Genomic DNA, 20844 nt, shown 5'->3' with positions numbered 1-20844 from the left:
CTTTGCTACATGATTCCAACACTTTCTTTGCTGCAGAGAGTTGCACAAATAATTTGTTGCTGGGGACCATCACTTACTTTGCTGCAGGTGTCGTACAATTACTATGCTTAAAATCAGAGGTGGGTGGAATTTACAGAGTTTCACTCTGTGGAATGCTGCAGAGTTACATAAACACAGGACATTGCACTGCTCACACTGCAATTAAGTGCAGGTTGTGCGAACCTTTGCGAATGGAACATGTGGTGCACAAGAGCGCACGGCCATTCGAGTTGAATTAGCTGTCGTTCAGGTAGAAAATCTACGAGAGCGGCAGCAAACCTACTTGAGCAAGAGAGGCAGCCCTCTGACTGCGACTGCCGAGACCACCCGATTTAGAAAATCATGCTAGGGGACGCCAAATCACGCTTGCAAGCTCGCATATCTGGAACCTGACAGGAAAGAAAATCAGCCACATGGCAATTGGCGGAATTTGGCCAGAACTCCAAGTTACAAGAGTAATGTGGAGTCGCCAAATTCCACCAATTCCATGGGTGGACCCCTATTTTGATGCAGGTGTTGCACAATTACTTTGCTGCAGGATTCACAGTTACTTTCTGCAGGGCTCACACAATTACTTTGCTGCAGGGGGGCATACTTACTTTGCTGAAGACGTCACACACTTTTCTGCATTAACTGCAGACCTATTTTCCTTGAGGCGTAGCCTGCATACTTTGCCATAAGTGTCACGCACTTCCTTTGTGCAGGGGCAGCAAACTTTCTTTTCTGTAGGACTCCACACTTATTACTTACCTGCAGGACTCCCACACTTAGTTTGCTGGAGGTGCGGCAAGTTTTCTTTTCTGCAGGCCTCTCACGCTTACTTTGCTACAGGGCTCCCACACTTACCTTCAGTGAGGGGTAGTCTGCATCTTTGCAGAACATGTCACACACTTGCTTTGCTGCAGGCTTTGTTTTCTGCCAGGCTACCACACTTACTTTGCAGTAGGGCCTGCAAGCTTTCTATTCTGCAGGACCCCCACACGTATGTTGCTGCAGGTCTCACACACTTTGCTGCAGAGTATGTCAGCTTTCTTTTCTGCAGGGCTCACACATGTACTTTGCTGCAGGTCTCCTACACTTACTTTGGCACAGAGGCGGCTAAACTAGGTTTTCTGCAGAGCTCTCACACTTACTTACTGCAAGTTTCGCACACTTTCTTTGCAGTAGGTCTCCCACACCTCATTTACGGTAGGTCTCCCACACTTGCTTTGGTGCATGTTTCCCACACCTGCTTTTCTACAGGGATCTCACACTTTCTTTGCTGCAGGTCTCCCACACTTTCTTTTCTGCAGGGCCCTCACACTTACTTTACTGCAGGTCCTCCACTCTTGCTTTGCTGCAGGTCTCCCACACTTACTTTACTGCAGGTCTCCCACACTTGCTTTGCTGCAGGTCTCCCACACTTACTTTTCTGCAGGGCCCTCACACTTACTTTACTGCAGGTCTCCCACACGTACTTTTCTGCAGGGCTCTCACACTTACCTTACTACAGGTCTCCCACACCCCCTTCACTGCAGGTCTCCCACACTTACTTTTCTGCAGGGCCCTCACACTTACTTTACTGCAGGTCTCCCACACTTACTTTTCTGCAGGGCTCTCACACTTACCTTACTGCAGGTCTCCCACACCCCCTTCACTGCAGGTCTCCCACACTTGCTTTGCTGCAGGTCTCCCACACTTGCTTTGCTGCAGGTCTCCCACACTTGCTTTCCTACAGGGTTCTCACACCTCCTTTACTGCAGGTCTCCCACACTTGCTTTCCTACAGGGCTCTCACACCTCCTTTACTGCAGGTCTCCCACACTTGCTTTGCTGCAGGTCTCCCACACTTGCTTTCCTACAGGGCTCTCACACCTCCTTTACTGCAGGTCTCCCACACTTGCTTTACTGCAGGGCTCCCACACTTGCTTTACTGCAGGGCTCTCACACCTCCTTTACTGCAGGTCTCCCACACTTGCTTTGCTGCAGGTCTCCCACACTTGCTTTGCTGCAGGGCTCTCACACCTCCTTTACTGCAGGTCTCCCACACTTGCTTTGCTGCAGGTCTCCCACACTTACTTTTCTGCAGGGCTCTCACACTTACCTTACTGCAGGTCTCCCACACCTCCTTCACTGCAGGTCTCCCACACCCCCTTCACTGCAGGTCTCCCACACTTGCTTTGCTGCAGGTCTCCCACACTTGCTTTCCTACAGGGCTCTCACACTTACCTTACTGCAGGTCTCCCACACCCCCTTCACTGCAGGTCTCCCACACTTGCTTTGCTGCAGGTCTCCCACACTTGCTTTGCTGCAGGTCTCCCACACTTGCTTTCCTACAGGGTTCTCACACCTCCTTTACTGCAGGTCTCCCACACTTGTTTTCCTACAGGGCTCTCACACCTCCTTTACTGCAGGTCTCCCACACTTGCTTTGCTGCAGGTCTCCCACACTTGCTTTCCTACAGGGCTCTCACACCTCCTTTACTGCAGGGCTCCCACACTTGCTTTACTGCAGGGCTCTCACACCTCCTTTACTGCAGGTCTCCCACACTTGCTTTGCTGCAGGTCTCCCACACTTGCTTTGCTGCAGGGCTCCCACACTTACTTTTCTGCAGGGCTCTCACACTTACCTTACTGCAGGTCTCCCACACCTCCTTCACTGCAGGTCTCCCACACTTGCTTTGCTGCAGGTCTCCCACACTTGCTTTCCTACAGGGCTCTCACACCCCCTTTACTGCAGGTCTCCCACACTTGCTTTCCTACAGGGCTCTCAGACCTCCTTTACTGCAGGTCTCCCACACTTGCTTTCCTACAGGGCTCTCACACCTCCTTTACTGCAGGTCTCCCACGCTTGCTTTTCTGCAGGTCTCCCACACTTGCTTTCCTACAGGGCTCTCACACCTCCTTTACTGCAGGTCTCCCACACTTGCTTTACTGCAGGGCTCCCACACTTGCTTTACTGCAGGGCTCTCACACCTCCTTTACTGCAGGTCTCCCACACTTGCTTTGCTGCAGGTCTCCCACACTTGCTTTGCTGCAGGGCTCTCACACCTCCTTTACTGCAGGTCTCCCACACTTGCTTTGCTGCAGGTCTCCCACACTTACTTTTCTGCAGGGCTCTCACACTTACCTTACTGCAGGTCTCCCACACCTCCTTCACTGCAGGTCTCCCACACCCCCTTCACTGCAGGTCTCCCACACTTGCTTTGCTGCAGGTCTCCCACACTTGCTTTCCTACAGGGCTCTCACACTTACCTTACTGCAGGTCTCCCACACCCCCTTCACTGCAGGTCTCCCACACTTGCTTTGCTGCAGGTCTCCCACACTTGCTTTGCTGCAGGTCTCCCACACTTGCTTTCCTACAGGGTTCTCACACCTCCTTTACTGCAGGTCTCCCACACTTGCTTTCCTACAGGGCTCTCACACCTCCTTTACTGCAGGTCTCCCACACTTGCTTTGCTGCAGGTCTCCCACACTTGCTTTCCTACAGGGCTCTCACACCTCCTTTACTGCAGGTCTCCCACACTTGCTTTACTGCAGGGCTCCCACACTTGCTTTACTGCAGGGCTCTCACACCTCCTTTACTGCAGGTCTCCCACACTTGCTTTGCTGCAGGTCTCCCACACTTGCTTTGCTGCAGGGCTCTCACACTTACCTTACTGCAGGTCTCCCACACCTCCTTCAGGTCTCCCACACTTGCTTTGCTGCAGGTCTCCCACACTTGCTTTCCTACAGGGCTCTCACACCTCCTTTACTGCAGGTCTCCCACACTTGCTTTCCTACAGGGCTCTCACACCTCCTTTACTGCAGGTCTCCCACACTTGCTTTGCTGCAGGTCTCCCACACTTACTTTTCTGCAGGGCTCTCACACTTACCTTACTGCAGGTCTCCCACACCTCCTTCACTGCAGGTCTCCCACACTTGCTTTGCTGCAGGTCTCCCACACTTGCTTTCCTACAGGGCTCTCACACCCCCTTTACTGCAGGTCTCCCACACTTGCTTTCCTACAGGGCTCTCAGACCTCCTTTACTGCAGGTCTCCCACACTTGCTTTGCTGCAGGTCTCCCACACTTGCTTTACTGCAGGGCTCCCACACTTGCTTTCCTACAGGGCTCTCAGACCTCCTTTACTGCAGGTCTCCCACACTTGCTTTGCTGCAGGTCTCCCACACTTGCTTTACTGCAGGGCTCCCACACTTGCTTTCCTACAGGGCTCTCACACCTCCTTTACTGCAGGTCTCCCACACTTGCTTTCCTACAGGGCTCTCAGACCTCCTTTACTGCAGGTCTCCCACACTTGCTTTGCTGCAGGTCTCCCACACTTGCTTTACTGCAGGGCTCCCACACTTGCTTTCCTACAGGGCTCTCAGACCTCCTTTACTGCAGGTCTCCCACACTTGCTTTGCTGCAGGTCTCCCACACTTGTATTACTGCAGGGCTCCCACATTTGCTTTCCTACAGGGCTCTCGCACCTCCTTTACTGCAGGTCTCCCACACTTGCTTTGCTGCAGGTCTCCCACACTTGCTTTACTGCATGGCTCCCACACTTGCTTTCCTACAGGGCTCTCGCACCTCCTTTACTGCAGGTCTCCCACACTTGCTTTCCTACAGGGCTCTCAGACCTCCTTTACTGCAGGTCTCCCACACTTGCTTTGCTGCAGGTCTCCCACACTTGCTTTACTGCAGGGCTCCCACACTTGCTTTCCTACAGGGCTCTCAGACCTCCTTTACTGCAGGTCTCCCACACTTGCTTTCCTACAGGGCTCTCAGACCTCCTTTACTGCAGGTCTCCCACACTTGCTTTGCTGCAGGTCTCCCACACTTGCTTTACTGCAGGGCTCCCACACTTGCTTTCCTACAGGGCTCTTAGACCTCCTTTACTGCAGGTCTCCCACACTTGCTTTGCTGCAGGTCTCCCACACTTGCTTTACTGCAGGGCTCCCACACTTGCTTTACTGCAGGGCTCCCACACTTGCTTTCCTACAGGGCTCTCACACCTCCTTTACTGCAGGTCTCCCACACTTGCTTTCCTACAGGGCTCTCAGACCTCCTTTACTGCAGGTCTCCCACACTTGCTTTGCTGCAGGTCTCCCACACTTGCTTTACTGCAGGGCTCCCACACTTGCTTTCCTACAGGGCTCTCAGACCTCCTTTACTGCAGGTCTCCCACACTTGCTTTACTGCAGGGCTCCCACACTTGCTTTCCTACAGGGCTCTCGCACCTCCTTTACTGCAGGTCTCCCACACTTGCTTTGCTGCAGGTCTCCCACACTTGCTTTACTGCAGGGCTCCCACACTTGCTTTCCTACAGGGCTCTCGCACCTCCTTTACTGCAGGTCTCCCACACTTGCTTTCCTACAGGGCTCTCAGACCTCCTTTACTGCAGGTCTCCCACACTTGCTTTGCTGCAGGTCTCCCACACTTGCTTTACTGCAGGGCTCCCACACTTGCTTTCCTACAGGGCTCTCAGACCTCCTTTACTGCAGGTCTCCCACACTTGCTTTGCTGCAGGTCTCCCACACTTGCTTTACTGCAGGGCTCCCACACTTGCTTTCCTACAGGGCTCTCGCACCTCCTTTACTGCAGGTCTCCCACACTTGCTTTGCTGCAGGTCTCCCACACTTGCTTTCCTACAGGGCTCTCACACCTCATTTACTGCAGGTCTCCCACACTTGCTTTACTGCAGGGCTCCCACACTTGCTTTCCTACAGGGCTCTCGGGCCTCCTTTACTGCAGGTCTCCCACACTTGCTTTGCTGCAGGTCTCCCACACTTGCTTTACTGCAGGGCTCCCACACTTGCTTTCCTACAGGGCTCTCGCACCTCCTTTACTGCAGGTCTCCCACACTTGCTTTGCTGCAGGTCTCCCACACTTGCTTTCCTACAGGGCTCTAACACCTCATTTACTGCAGGGCTCCCACACTTGCTTTCCTACAGAGCTCTCGCACCTCCTTTACTACAGGTCTCCCACACTTGCTTTGCTGCAGGTCTCCCACACTTACTTTTCTGCAGGGCTCTCACACTTACCTTACTGCAGGTCTCCCACACCTCCTTCACTGCAGGTCTCCCACACTTGCTTTACTGCAGGTCTCCCACACTTGCTTTCCTACAGGGCTCTCGCACCTCCTTTACTGCAGGTCTCCCACACTTGCTTTGCTGCAGGTCTCCCACACTTGCTTTCCTACAGGGCTCTCACACCTCATTTACTGCAGGGCTCCCACACTTGCTTTCCTACAGGGCTCTCAGACCTCCTTTACTGCAGGTCTCCCACACTTGCTTTGCTGCAGGTCTCCCACACTTGCTTAACTGCAGGGCTCCCACACTTGCTTTCCTACAGGGCTCTCGCCTCTCCTTTACTGCAGGTCTCCCACACTTGCTTTGCTGCAGGTCTCCCACACTTGCTTTACTGCAGGGCTCCCACACTTGCTTTCCTACAGGGCTCTCGCACCTCCTTTAATGCAGGTCTCCCACACTTGCTTTGCTGCAGGTCTCCCACACTTGCTTTCCTACAGGGCTCTCACACCTCATTTACTGCAGGTCTCCCACACTTGCTTTACTGCAGGGCTCCCACACTTGCTTTCCTACAGGGCTCTCAGACCTCCTTTACTGCAGGTCTCCCACACTTGCTTTGCTGCAGGTCTCCCACACTTGCTTTACTGCAGGGCTCCCACACTTGCTTTCCTACAGGGCTCTCGCACCTCCTTTACTGCAGGTCTCCCACACTTGCTTTGCTGCAGGTCTCCCACACTTGCTTTCCTACAGGGCTCTCACACCTCATTTACTGCAGGTCTCCCACACTTGCTTTACTACAGGACTCCCACACTTGCTTTCCTACAGGGCTCTCAGACCTCCTTTACTGCAGGTCTCCCACACTTGCTTTGCTGCAGGTCTCCCACACTTGCTTTACTGCAGGGCTCCCACACTTGCTTTCCTACAGGGCTCTCGCACCTCCTTTACTGCAGGTCTCCCACACTTGCTTTGCTGCAGGTCTCCCACACTTGCTTTCCTACAGGGCTCTCACACCTCATTTACTGCAGGGCTCCCACACTTGCTTTCCTACAGGGCTCTCGCACCTCCTTTACTGCAGGTCTCCCACACTTGCTTTGCTGCAGGTCTCCCACACTTACTTTTCTGCAGGGCTCTCACACTTACCTTACTGCAGGTCTCCCACACCTCCTTCACTGCAGGTCTCCCACACTTGCTTTACTGCAGGTCTCCCACACTTGCTTTCCTACAGGGCTCTCGCACCTCCTTTACTGCAAGTCTCCCACACTTGCTTTGCTGCAGGTCTCCCACACTTGCTTTCCTACAGGGCTCTCACACCTCATTTACTGCTGGGCTCCCACACTTGCTTTCCTACAGGGCTCTCAGACCTCCTTTACTGCAGGTCTCCCACACTTGCTTTGCTGCAGGTCTCCCACACTTGCTTTACTGCAGGGCTCCCACACTTGCTTTCCTACAGGGCTCTCGCACCTCCTTTACTGCAGGTCTCCCACACTTGCTTTGCTGCAGGTCTCCCACACTTGCTTTCCTACAGGGCTCTCACACCTCATTTACTGCAGGTCTCCCACACTTGCTTTACTGCAGGGCTCCCACACTTGCTTTCCTACAGGGCTCTCAGACCTCCTTTACTGCAGGGCTCCCACACTTGCTTTCCTACAGGGCTCTCGCACCTCCTTTACTGCAGGTCTCCCACACTTGCTTTGCTGCAGGTCTCCCACACTTGCTTTCCTACAGGGCTCTCACACCTCATTTACTGCAGGGCTCCCACACTTGCTTTCCTACAGGGCTCTCGCACCTCCTTTACTGCAGGTCTCCCACACTTGCTTTGCTGCAGGTCTCCCACACTTGCTTTACTGCAGGGCTCCCACACTTGCTTTCCTACAGGGCTCTCGCACCTCCTTTACTGCAGGTCTCCCACACTTGCTTTGCTGCAGGTCTCCCACACTTGCTTTCCTACAGGGCTCTCACACCTCATTTACTGCAGGGCTCCCACACTTGCTTTCCTACAGGGCTCTCGCACCTCCTTTGCTGCAGGTCTCCCACACTTACTTTACTGCAGGTCTCCCACACTTACTTTTCTGCAGGGCTCTCACACTTACCTTACTGCAGGTCTCCCACACCTCCTTCACTGCAGGTCTCCCACACTTGCTTTCCTACAGGGCTCTCACACCTCATTTACTGCAGGTCTCCCACACTTGCTTTACTGCAGGGCTCCCACACTTGCTTTCCTACAGGGCTCTCATACCTCCTTTACTGCAGGTCTCCCACACTTGCTTTGCTGCAGGTCTCCCACACTTGCTTTACTGCAGGGCTCCCACACTTGCTTTACTGCAGGGCTCTCGCACCTCCTTTACTGCAGGTCTCCCACACTTGCTTTGCTGCAGGTCTCCCACACTTGCTTTCCTACAGGGCTCTCGCACCTCATTTACTGCAGGGCTCCCACACTTGCTTTCCTACAGGGCTCTCGCACCTCCTTTACTGCAGGTCTCCCACACTTGCTTTGCTGCAGGTCTCCCACACTTACTTTTCTGCAGGGCTCTCACACTTACCTTACTGCAGGTCTCCCACACCTCCTTCACTGCAGGTCTCCCACACTTGCTTTACTGCAGGTCTCCCACACTTGCTTTCCTACAGGGCTCTCGCACCTCCTTTACTGCAGGTCTCCCACACTTGCTTTGCTGCAGGTCTCCCATACTTGCTTTCCTACAGGGCTCTCACACCTCATTTACTGCAGGGCTCCCACACTTGCTTTCCTACAGGGCTCTCAGACCTCCTTTAATGCAGGTCTCCCACACTTGCTTTGCTGCAGGTCTCCCACACTTGCTTTCCTACAGGGCTCTCACACCTCCTTTACTGCAGGTCTCCCACACTTGCTTTGCTGCAGGTCTCCCACACTTGCTTTCCTACAGGGCTCTCACACCTCCTTTACTGCAGGTCTCCCACACTTGCTTTACTGCAGGGCTCCCACACTTGCTTTACTGCAGGGCTCTCACACCTCCTTTACTGCAGGTCTCCCACACTTGCTTTGCTGCAGGTCTCCCACACTTGCTTTGCTGCAGGGCTCTCACACCTCCTTTACTGCAGGTCTCCCACACTTGCTTTGCTGCAGGTCTCCCACACTTACTTTTCTGCAGGGCTCTCACACTTACCTTACTGCAGGTCTCCCACACCTCCTTCACTGCAGGTCTCCCACACCCCCTTCACTGCAGGTCTCCCACACTTGCTTTGCTGCAGGTCTCCCACACTTGCTTTCCTACAGGGCTCTCACACTTACCTTACTGCAGGTCTCCCACACCCCCTTCACTGCAGGTCTCCCACACTTGCTTTGCTGCAGGTCTCCCACACTTGCTTTGCTGCAGGTCTCCCACACTTGCTTTCCTACAGGGTTCTCACACCTCCTTTACTGCAGGTCTCCCACACTTGTTTTCCTACAGGGCTCTCACACCTCCTTTACTGCAGGTCTCCCACACTTGCTTTGCTGCAGGTCTCCCACACTTGCTTTCCTACAGGGCTCTCACACCTCCTTTACTGCAGGGCTCCCACACTTGCTTTACTGCAGGGCTCTCACACCTCCTTTACTGCAGGTCTCCCACACTTGCTTTGCTGCAGGTCTCCCACACTTGCTTTGCTGCAGGGCTCCCACACTTACTTTTCTGCAGGGCTCTCGCACCTCCTTTACTGCAGGTCTCCCACACTTGCTTTACTGCAGGGCTCCCACACTTGCTTTACTGCAGGGCTCTCACACCTCCTTTACTGCAGGTCTCCCACACTTGCTTTGCTGCAGGTCTCCCACACTTGCTTTGCTGCAGGGCTCTCACACTTACCTTACTGCAGGTCTCCCACACCTCCTTCAGGTCTCCCACACTTGCTTTGCTGCAGGTCTCCCACACTTGCTTTCCTACAGGGCTCTCACACCTCCTTTACTGCAGGTCTCCCACACTTGCTTTCCTACAGGGCTCTCACACCTCCTTTACTGCAGGTCTCCCACACCTCCTTTACTGCAGGTCTCCCACACTTGCTTTGCTGCAGGTCTCCCACACTTGCTTTGCTGCAGGGCTCTCACACTTACCTTACTGCAGGTCTCCCACACCTCCTTCAGGTCTCCCACACTTGCTTTGCTGCAGGTCTCCCACACTTGCTTTCCTACAGGGCTCTCACACCTCCTTTACTGCAGGTCTCCCACACTTGCTTTCCTACAGGGCTCTCACACCTCCTTTACTGCAGGTCTCCCACACTTGCTTTGCTGCAGGTCTCCCACACTTACTTTTCTGCAGGGCTCTCACACTTACCTTACTGCAGGTCTCCCACACCTCCTTCACTGCAGGTCTCCCACACTTGCTTTGCTGCAGGTCTCCCACACTTGCTTTCCTACAGGGCTCTCACACCCCCTTTACTGCAGGTCTCCCACACTTGCTTTCCTACAGGGCTCTCAGACCTCCTTTACTGCAGGTCTCCCACACTTGCTTTGCTGCAGGTCTCCCACACTTGCTTTACTGCAGGGCTCCCACACTTGCTTTCCTACAGGGCTCTCAGACCTCCTTTACTGCAGGTCTCCCACACTTGCTTTGCTGCAGGTCTCCCACACTTGCTTTACTGCAGGGCTCCCACACTTGCTTTCCTACAGGGCTCTCACACCTCCTTTACTGCAGGTCTCCCACACTTGCTTTCCTACAGGGCTCTCAGACCTCCTTTACTGCAGGTCTCCCACACTTGCTTTGCTGCAGGTCTCCCACACTTGCTTTACTGCAGGGCTCCCACACTTGCTTTCCTACAGGGCTCTCAGACCTCCTTTACTGCAGGTCTCCCACACTTGCTTTGCTGCAGGTCTCCCACACTTGTATTACTGCAGGGCTCCCACATTTGCTTTCCTACAGGGCTCTCGCACCTCCTTTACTGCAGGTCTCCCACACTTGCTTTGCTGCAGGTCTCCCACACTTGCTTTACTGCATGGCTCCCACACTTGCTTTCCTACAGGGCTCTCGCACCTCCTTTACTGCAGGTCTCCCACACTTGCTTTCCTACAGGGCTCTCAGACCTCCTTTACTGCAGGTCTCCCACACTTGCTTTGCTGCAGGTCTCCCACACTTGCTTTACTGCAGGGCTCCCACACTTGCTTTCCTACAGGGCTCTCAGACCTCCTTTACTGCAGGTCTCCCACACTTGCTTTCCTACAGGGCTCTCAGACCTCCTTTACTGCAGGTCTCCCACACTTGCTTTGCTGCAGGTCTCCCACACTTGCTTTACTGCAGGGCTCCCACACTTGCTTTCCTACAGGGCTCTTAGACCTCCTTTACTGCAGGTCTCCCACACTTGCTTTGCTGCAGGTCTCCCACACTTGCTTTACTGCAGGGCTCCCACACTTGCTTTACTGCAGGGCTCCCACACTTGCTTTCCTACAGGGCTCTCACACCTCCTTTACTGCAGGTCTCCCACACTTGCTTTCCTACAGGGCTCTCAGACCTCCTTTACTGCAGGTCTCCCACACTTGCTTTGCTGCAGGTCTCCCACACTTGCTTTACTGCAGGGCTCCCACACTTGCTTTCCTGCAGGGCTCTCAGACCTCCTTTACTGCAGGTCTCCCACACTTGCTTTACTGCAGGGCTCCCACACTTGCTTTCCTACAGGGCTCTCGCACCTCCTTTACTGCAGGTCTCCCACACTTGCTTTGCTGCAGGTCTCCCACACTTGCTTTACTGCAGGGCTCCCACACTTGCTTTACTGCAGGGCTCCCACACCTCCTTTACTGCAGGTCTCCCACACTTGCTTTCCTACAGGGCTCTCAGACCTCCTTTACTGCAGGTCTCCCACACTTGCTTTGCTGCAGGTCTCCCACACTTGCTTTACTGCAGGGCTCCCACACTTGCTTTCCTACAGGGCTCTCAGACCTCCTTTACTGCAGGTCTCCCACACTTGCTTTGCTGCAGGTCTCCCACACTTGCTTTACTGCAGGGCTCCCACACTTGCTTTCCTACAGGGCTCTCGCACCTCCTTTACTGCAGGTCTCCCACACTTGCTTTGCTGCAGGTCTCCCACACTTGCTTTCCTACAGGGCTCTCACACCTCATTTACTGCAGGTCTCCCACACTTGCTTTACTGCAGGGCTCCCACACTTGCTTTCCTACAGGGCTCTCGGGCCTCCTTTACTGCAGGTCTCCCACACTTGCTTTGCTGCAGGTCTCCCACACTTGCTTTACTGCAGGGCTCCCACACTTGCTTTCCTACAGGGCTCTCGCACCTCCTTTACTGCAGGTCTCCCACACTTGCTTTGCTGCAGGTCTCCCACACTTACTTTTCTGCAGGGCTCTCACACTTACCTTACTGCAGGTCTCCCACACCTCCTTCACTGCAGGTCTCCCACACTTGCTTTACTGCAGGTCTCCCACACTTGCTTTCCTACAGGGCTCTCGCACCTCCTTTACTGCAGGTCTCCCACACTTGCTTTGCTGCAGGTCTCCCACACTTGCTTTCCTACAGGGCTCTCACACCTCATTTACTGCAGGGCTCCCACACTTGCTTTCCTACAGGGCTCTCAGACCTCCTTTACTGCAGGTCTCCCACACTTGCTTTGCTGCAGGTCTCCCACACTTGCTTAACTGCAGGGCTCCCACACTTGCTTTCCTACAGGGCTCTCGCCTCTCCTTTACTGCAGGTCTCCCACACTTGCTTTGCTGCAGGTCTCCCACACTTGCTTTACTGCAGGGCTCCCACACTTGCTTTCCTACAGGGCTCTCGCACCTCCTTTAATGCAGGTCTCCCACACTTGCTTTGCTGCAGGTCTCCCACACTTGCTTTCCTACAGGGCTCTCACACCTCATTTACTGCAGGTCTCCCACACTTGCTTTACTGCAGGGCTCCCACACTTGCTTTCCTACAGGGCTCTCAGACCTCCTTTACTGCAGGTCTCCCACACTTGCTTTGCTGCAGGTCTCCCACACTTGCTTTACTGCAGGGCTCCCACACTTGCTTTCCTACAGGGCTCTCGCACCTCCTTTACTGCAGGTCTCCCACACTTGCTTTGCTGCAGGTCTCCCACACTTGCTTTCCTACAGGGCTCTCACACCTCATTTACTGCAGGTCTCCCACACTTGCTTTACTACAGGACTCCCACACTTGCTTTCCTACAGGGCTCTCAGACCTCCTTTACTGCAGGTCTCCCACACTTGCTTTGCTGCAGGTCTCCCACACTTGCTTTACTGCAGGGCTCCCACACTTGCTTTCCTACAGGGCTCTCGCACCTCCTTTACTGCAGGTCTCCCACACTTGCTTTGCTGCAGGTCTCCCACACTTGCTTTCCTACAGGGCTCTCACACCTCATTTACTGCAGGGCTCCCACACTTGCTTTCCTACAGGGCTCTCGCACCTCCTTTACTGCAGGTCTCCCACACTTGCTTTGCTGCAGGTCTCCCACACTTACTTTTCTGCAGGGCTCTCACACTTACCTTACTGCAGGTCTCCCACACCTCCTTCACTGCAGGTCTCCCACACTTGCTTTACTGCAGGTCTCCCACACTTGCTTTCCTACAGGGCTCTCGCACCTCCTTTACTGCAAGTCTCCCACACTTGCTTTGCTGCAGGTCTCCCACACTTGCTTTCCTACAGGGCTCTCACACCTCATTTACTGCTGGGCTCCCACACTTGCTTTCCTACAGGGCTCTCAGACCTCCTTTACTGCAGGTCTCCCACACTTGCTTTGCTGCAGGTCTCCCACACTTGCTTTACTGCAGGGCTCCCACACTTGCTTTCCTACAGGGCTCTCGCACCTCCTTTACTGCAGGTCTCCCACACTTGCTTTGCTGCAGGTCTCCCACACTTGCTTTCCTACAGGGCTCTCACACCTCATTTACTGCAGGTCTCCCACACTTGCTTTACTGCAGGGCTCCCACACTTGCTTTCCTACAGGGCTCTCAGACCTCCTTTACTGCAGGGCTCCCACACTTGCTTTCCTACAGGGCTCTCGCACCTCCTTTACTGCAGGTCTCCCACACTTGCTTTGCTGCAGGTCTCCCACACTTGCTTTCCTACAGGGCTCTCACACCTCATTTACTGCAGGGCTCCCACACTTGCTTTCCTACAGGGCTCTCGCACCTCCTTTACTGCAGGTCTCCCACACTTGCTTTGCTGCAGGTCTCCCACACTTGCTTTACTGCAGGGCTCCCACACTTGCTTTCCTACAGGGCTCTCGCACCTCCTTTACTGCAGGTCTCCCACACTTGCTTTGCTGCAGGTCTCCCACACTTGCTTTCCTACAGGGCTCTCACACCTCATTTACTGCAGGGCTCCCACACTTGCTTTCCTACAGGGCTCTCGCACCTCCTTTGCTGCAGGTCTCCCACACTTACTTTACTGCAGGTCTCCCACACTTACTTTTCTGCAGGGCTCTCACACTTACCTTACTGCAGGTCTCCCACACCTCCTTCACTGCAGGTCTCCCACACTTGCTTTCCTACAGGGCTCTCACACCTCATTTACTGCAGGTCTCCCACACTTGCTTTACTGCAGGGCTCCCACACTTGCTTTCCTACAGGGCTCTCATACCTCCTTTACTGCAGGTCTCCCACACTTGCTTTGCTGCAGGTCTCCCACACTTGCTTTACTGCAGGGCTCCCACACTTGCTTTACTGCAGGGCTCTCGCACCTCCTTTACTGCAGGTCTCCCACACTTGCTTTGCTGCAGGTCTCCCACACTTGCTTTCCTACAGGGCTCTCGCACCTCATTTACTGCAGGGCTCCCACACTTGCTTTCCTACAGGGCTCTCGCACCTCCTTTACTGCAGGTCTCCCACACTTGCTTTGCTGCAGGTCTCCCACACTTACTTTTCTGCAGGGCTCTCACACTTACCTTACTGCAGGTCTCCCACACCTCCTTCACTGCAGGTCTCCCACACTTGCTTTACTGCAGGTCTCCCACACTTGCTTTCCTACAGGGCTCTCGCACCTCCTTTACTGCAAGTCTCCCACACTTGCTTTGCTGCAGGTCTCCCACACTTGCTTTCCTACAGGGCTCTCACACCTCATTTACTGCTGGGCTCCCACACTTGCTTTCCTACAGGGCTCTCAGACCTCCTTTACTGCAGGTCTCCCACACTTGCTTTGCTGCAGGTCTCCCACACTTGCTTTACTGCAGGGCTCCCACACTTGCTTTCCTACAGGGCTCTCGCACCTCCTTTACTGCAGGTCTCCCACACTTGCTTTGCTGCAGGTCTCCCACACTTGCTTTCCTACAGGGCTCTCACACCTCATTTACTGCAGGTCTCCCACACTTGCTTTACTGCAGGGCTCCCACACTTGCTTTCCTACAGGGCTCTCAGACCTCCTTTACTGCAGGGCTCCCACACTTGCTTTCCTACAGGGCTCTCGCACCTCCTTTACTGCAGGTCTCCCACACTTGCTTTGCTGCAGGTCTCCCACACTTGCTTTCCTACAGGGCTCTCACACCTCATTTACTGCAGGGCTCCCACACTTGCTTTCCTACAGGGCTCTCGCACCTCCTTTACTGCAGGTCTCCCACACTTGCTTTGCTGCAGGTCTCCCACACTTGCTTTACTGCAGGGCTCCCACACTTGCTTTCCTACAGGGCTCTCGCACCTCCTTTACTGCAGGTCTCCCACACTTGCTTTGCTGCAGGTCTCCCACACTTGCTTTCCTACAGGGCTCTCACACCTCATTTACTGCAGGGCTCCCACACTTGCTTTCCTACAGGGCTCTCGCACCTCCTTTGCTGCAGGTCTCCCACACTTACTTTACTGCAGGTCTCCCACACTTACTTTTCTGCAGGGCTCTCACACTTACCTTACTGCAGGTCTCCCACACCTCCTTCACTGCAGGTCTCCCACACTTGCTTTCCTACAGGGCTCTCACACCTCATTTACTGCAGGTCTCCCACACTTGCTTTACTGCAGGGCTCCCACACTTGCTTTCCTACAGGGCTCTCATACCTCCTTTACTGCAGGTCTCCCACACTTGCTTTGCTGCAGGTCTCCCACACTTGCTTTACTGCAGGGCTCCCACACTTGCTTTACTGCAGGGCTCTCGCACCTCCTTTACTGCAGGTCTCCCACACTTGCTTTGCTGCAGGTCTCCCACACTTGCTTTCCTACAGGGCTCTCGCACCTCATTTACTGCAGGGCTCCCACACTTGCTTTCCTACAGGGCTCTCGCACCTCCTTTACTGCAGGTCTCCCACACTTGCTTTGCTGCAGGTCTCCCACACTTACTTTTCTGCAGGGCTCTCACACTTACCTTACTGCAGGTCTCCCACACCTCCTTCACTGCAGGTCTCCCACACTTGCTTTACTGCAGGTCTCCCACACTTGCTTTCCTACAGGGCTCTCGCACCTCCTTTACTGCAGGTCTCCCACACTTGCTTTGCTGCAGGTCTCCCATACTTGCTTTCCTACAGGGCTCTCACACCTCATTTACTGCAGGGCTCCCACACTTGCTTTCCTACAGGGCTCTCAGACCTCCTTTAATGCAGGTCTCCCACACTTGCTTTGCTGCAGGTCTCCCACACTTGCTTTCCTACAGGGCTCTCACACCTCATTTACTGCAGGGCTCCCACACTTGCTTTCCTACAGGGCTCTCAGACCTCCTTTAATGCAGGTCTCCCACACTTGCTTTGCTGCAGGTCTCCCACACTTGCTTTACTGCAGGGCTCCCACACTTGCTTTCCTACAGGGCTCTCGCACCTCCTTTACTGCAGGTCTCCCACACTTGCTTTGCTGCAGGTCTCCCACACTTGCTTTCCTACAGGGCTCTCACACCTCATTTACTGCAGGTCTCCCACACTTGCTTTACTGCAGGGCTCCCACACTTGCTTTCCTACAGGGCTCTCAGACCTCCTTTACTGCAGGGCTCCCACACTTGCTTTCCTACAGGGCTCTCGCACCTCCTTTACTGCAGGTCTCCCACACTTGCTTTGCTGCAGGTCTCCCACACTTGCTTTCCTACAGGGCTCTCACACCTCATTTACTGCAGGGCTCTCACACTTGCTTTCCTACAGGGCTCTCGCACCTCCTTTACTGCAGGTCTCCCACACTTGCTTTCCTACAGGGCTCTCAGACCTCCTTTACTGCAGGTCTCCCACACCTCCTTCACTGCAGGTCTCCCACACTTGCTTTGCTGCAGGTCTCCCCCACTTGCTTTTCTACAGGGCTCTCACACTTACTTCACTGCAGGTCTCCCACACTTGCTTTGCTGCAGGTCTCCCCCACTTGCTTTTCGACAGGGCTCTCACACTTATTTTACTGCAGGTCTCCCACACGTACTTTGGTGCAGAGCCTTTATACTTACTTTGTCTGTTCCACTAGCAGGGTGGCCTTTGGAGCACAGATGAGCTTCAGCTCAGGCGTCAGCAGGTGAACCATGCTGTGAGGGGGGGAAGCAGAGAAAGGTCATAAGAGAGCCTTGCTGCCCACTCCCTCATTTCATTACAAAGCATCCCTTCCCTGCAGCACACCACCAAACTAAACACAGGCACATCTACACACCTCTGCACAGCTCATCATTGGCCTGAGAAGGTTAACATCGCAACATTGCAGCTGTGATAATGAGATTCAACCTTGACCTCAGTGAGCCAATAAAGCCACCAAATGCCATGGAGATGTGTTAATGCACCTCAATCCTCACCTGCTGTGCCCTTCCCAGCCAAGCACAAACTCCTCTGTACAGCGCAATTCTGACCTGACTTGGTCAGTAAAGCCACACACAGCGCTATGCAGCTCTGCTAAAGAAATGAACGCCTGACCTCAGTGAGTCAATATTGCCCCACATACCCATTGAGATGTGACAAAGCACCTCAGTTCTCAGCTGCTCTGACAATGTATCTCCATCTTGACCTGCAGTACATGTGCCTCTATAGAGCACTGTCAGTGAAACCCAGTCCTGGGCCTAGAAGGCCAATGCCGCCGCATCAAGCCAACTTAACGCCACTCTGCTGGCCAACATACTATGTTGCTCTTTCAGTAAGTCAGTACAATTGCACACACCAACACTGCTTGGGTAGGCAGGTCTGAATTGGAAGAGTCATGTACCGTACAGATGATGCACTTCAATCACAAATCTGCCTGTCGAATGCTGTGCCATAGCCGTATAGAGTCATGCTGGATTTCTGTGCTGTCCTAGACACATTTGCTTCCCCATAGTACCTCTACTCTGATCATGGAAGCTCTAGTACTCTGAGCTCCACACCTGCTTCTGCTGAGGCACCTCCATCCTACCACCCAGTATCTCCAATGTTTAGATCTGTGCATTTGACGCCAGTCCGAAGCACCTACAGCCCTTCCTCAATGGACGCCTTGGAGACCTCAGCTGTCGACTCAATCTCCAAAAACTAAAATTCGATACACAAATGGAGTGCTTAGGAAGTCCAAAGAAATGCATTTTAAAGTTCAGAATTCTTTTGATGCTAAACGTTTCTTCAAATGCTTGTCAAGTAAATACGATCCAGTTAGGTATCCAGTAAGGCAGGAGCCATGTTATATGTATGCTTCAAGCAAAACAATTCTTTATTCTTTTTTCACATCCAACAGCAGCCCAGCCAATGTGTTTCGTCCACAACATTTTCATTTGCTATAAGAATATATACATTTATGTACACATATAAGAAATACAAAAGATAACATCACAGTAAATGCGGCTCACCATCGTGCCTATACAGATTTACACAAATTGCTTCAGAAAAACATATTATGACTTCCTACACCAACAAAAAACACACAAAAACATTATTTAATATACACATCTAAAACATATGATCTAGAACTTATAATACCTCTACATTGATAGCATTTCACTCAGTCCAACATCACTCTTATTGCGCAGAATATACATTGCTTGTATTTCATAACACGTGAAACTGAAGTACCCACATGTTTACCTTTAACCATGTTTAGTTTGTAATTATTATATAACCCTTTAGTTGGCTAAAATGTACTACATTCTTAGCATAGATTGTTGCAAACATTTGTTATATTTTATTTAAAAAAAATTAGCATAATTTTTCTCAATTAAAAACGCGTAAACACTGTAGAAAGAACTAACATTACTTCTCAAATTCTCAAATCACTTAGATTAATTTATGACCAAGTATAAAAATACCTGGAAAAACATCTTCGTGAACCATAAATTATACAACTAGTTCCCAACATATCGTCCCCATTCTCACTTTTATTCAGTTTGTTTGGTGATTCCTCATCAATAGTGTGCGCCAAATAATCAGCACATCCACAACTAGTTTTATAAATTGGGACAAGAATCTGAATGCATGCCTTGATATTATTCTGTTTTCATAGGCCCCACTGAGGATAAGGGACCTCTACTTTTTTGATTGCCTGGTCATAATTAATCTAAGCGATTTAAGAATAGGAGAAGCAATGTTAGTTCTTTCTACATTTTTTACGCTTTTTCAATCGAAAGAAGGCATGATAAATTTTAATCAATTATAATATATTGTAACTTTTTACAACAATCTATGTTAGGAATGTAGCAAATTTTTTAACCAGTTAAAGAGTTATGTATTAATTACACACCATACATGTTTGAAGGTAAAGGTATGCGTACTTCAGTTTCACAGTTTACAAAATATGGGCAATGTATGTATAAAGCTCAATAAGAGTGCTGATGGACTGAGTACAATCCTATTTATGTGGCGTTAATGTAAGTATTAGATCATATGTGTTAGGTGATGCATATACAATGATGTTATATGTTTTTGTATGTTTTTTGTTGATGTGGGGAATCATAGTATGTTTTACTAAAGAAATGTATCTAAATCTGTATGGGCATGATGGTAAAGAAAACAAGTAACTTACTTGTAACTTTGGTTCCCCAGTATTGGTAACTTTCATAGATTCCCATACTTTGTATTATTCCCCTCTTCAGCCTGGGCGCCTCGGTAAATAGAAAATACCATAGCAGTATGTACAAAAGAGAAAGAAAGGCCTAGGCCTCGTCTCATTTTGTAGCATATCTATCTCTTTTTGTAAAAGAGACCAACATTTTGCAACAACCAATCAGATTAGCCTCACCCCATAGAACCCACATGAGAGAGCCTCAGAGCCTCAGATTTTCGCAGCCTTTGTGTATCAGTAACCACTTTTGCTGAAGGCTGAGCTTTCCCAGGGGAGGAGGGTGGGCGCATGGGAATCTATGAAAGTTACTAATACAGGGGAACCAAAGTTACAGGTAAGTAACTTGTTTTCTTGCCCCGGTATTGGAACTTTCATAGATTCCCATGCTTTGTAACAGAGTAGCTAGCAGTAAGTCACCAGTGCACATTTTGCCACCTGAGTCTTACAATATCTCTGCATAACGGTCATCATATGACAATCATATACCTTGTAACAATACATCAGAAACATTATGCAATACAAAATGTGCAATCATAGGAAGGAGGGATAGAAGGGAAAGCTCACCTCTCATTGGAAAAGATTCCTCATGACTGCTTGTCCTACTGCAGCTTCGCTCCTTATGAAAGAGTCCAGGCAGTAATGCTTTGTGAATGTATGGGCACTGCTCCATGTAGTAGCCCTACAAATGTCTTTTATAGGAACTCCAGCGAAGAGAGCTGCCGAAGATGAAACTGATCTTGTGGAGTGAGCTCGTACATGTCTCTCCAGCGGCTTTCCTGCCGCTTAGTGGCAATAATGAATTGCACTTGAAATCCAGCGTGGGATTTCTTGTTTTGAGAGATGAAGACCTTTTTGAGGTGCACTAAAAGCCACAAAAAGTTGAGATAATTTCTTCAAATCATTTGTGCGTGCAAGATACAATTTGAGACCTCTCTGGACATCTAAAGAATGTAAAGACCTTCCTGCAGGGAATGTTGGTC

The 20844-nt window shown here is 51.8% G+C and overlaps 1 protein-coding gene across 1 annotated transcript in view; it reads right to left on the bottom strand.

Moving 5' to 3' along the window:
* Positions 1-20844, bottom strand: part of DNAAF3 (dynein axonemal assembly factor 3) — a 181903-nt gene that overhangs the window by 10877 nt on the left and 150182 nt on the right. The window contains exon 10 of the mRNA XM_086928685.1: positions 17307-17381. Within this exon, the coding sequence (XP_086784811.1) occupies positions 17307-17381 (75 nt within the window). The remainder of the gene's footprint in view (positions 1-17306; positions 17382-20844) is intronic.

The sequence above is a fragment of the Lissotriton vulgaris genome, chromosome 7 (genome assembly GCF_964263255.1).
Source record: "Lissotriton vulgaris chromosome 7, aLisVul1.2, whole genome shotgun sequence".
In the NCBI taxonomy this organism is placed as follows: Eukaryota; Metazoa; Chordata; class Amphibia; order Caudata; family Salamandridae; genus Lissotriton; species Lissotriton vulgaris.
The sequence above is the reverse complement of the archived record's forward strand: the minus strand, read 5'-3'. Positions and strand labels throughout refer to the sequence as shown.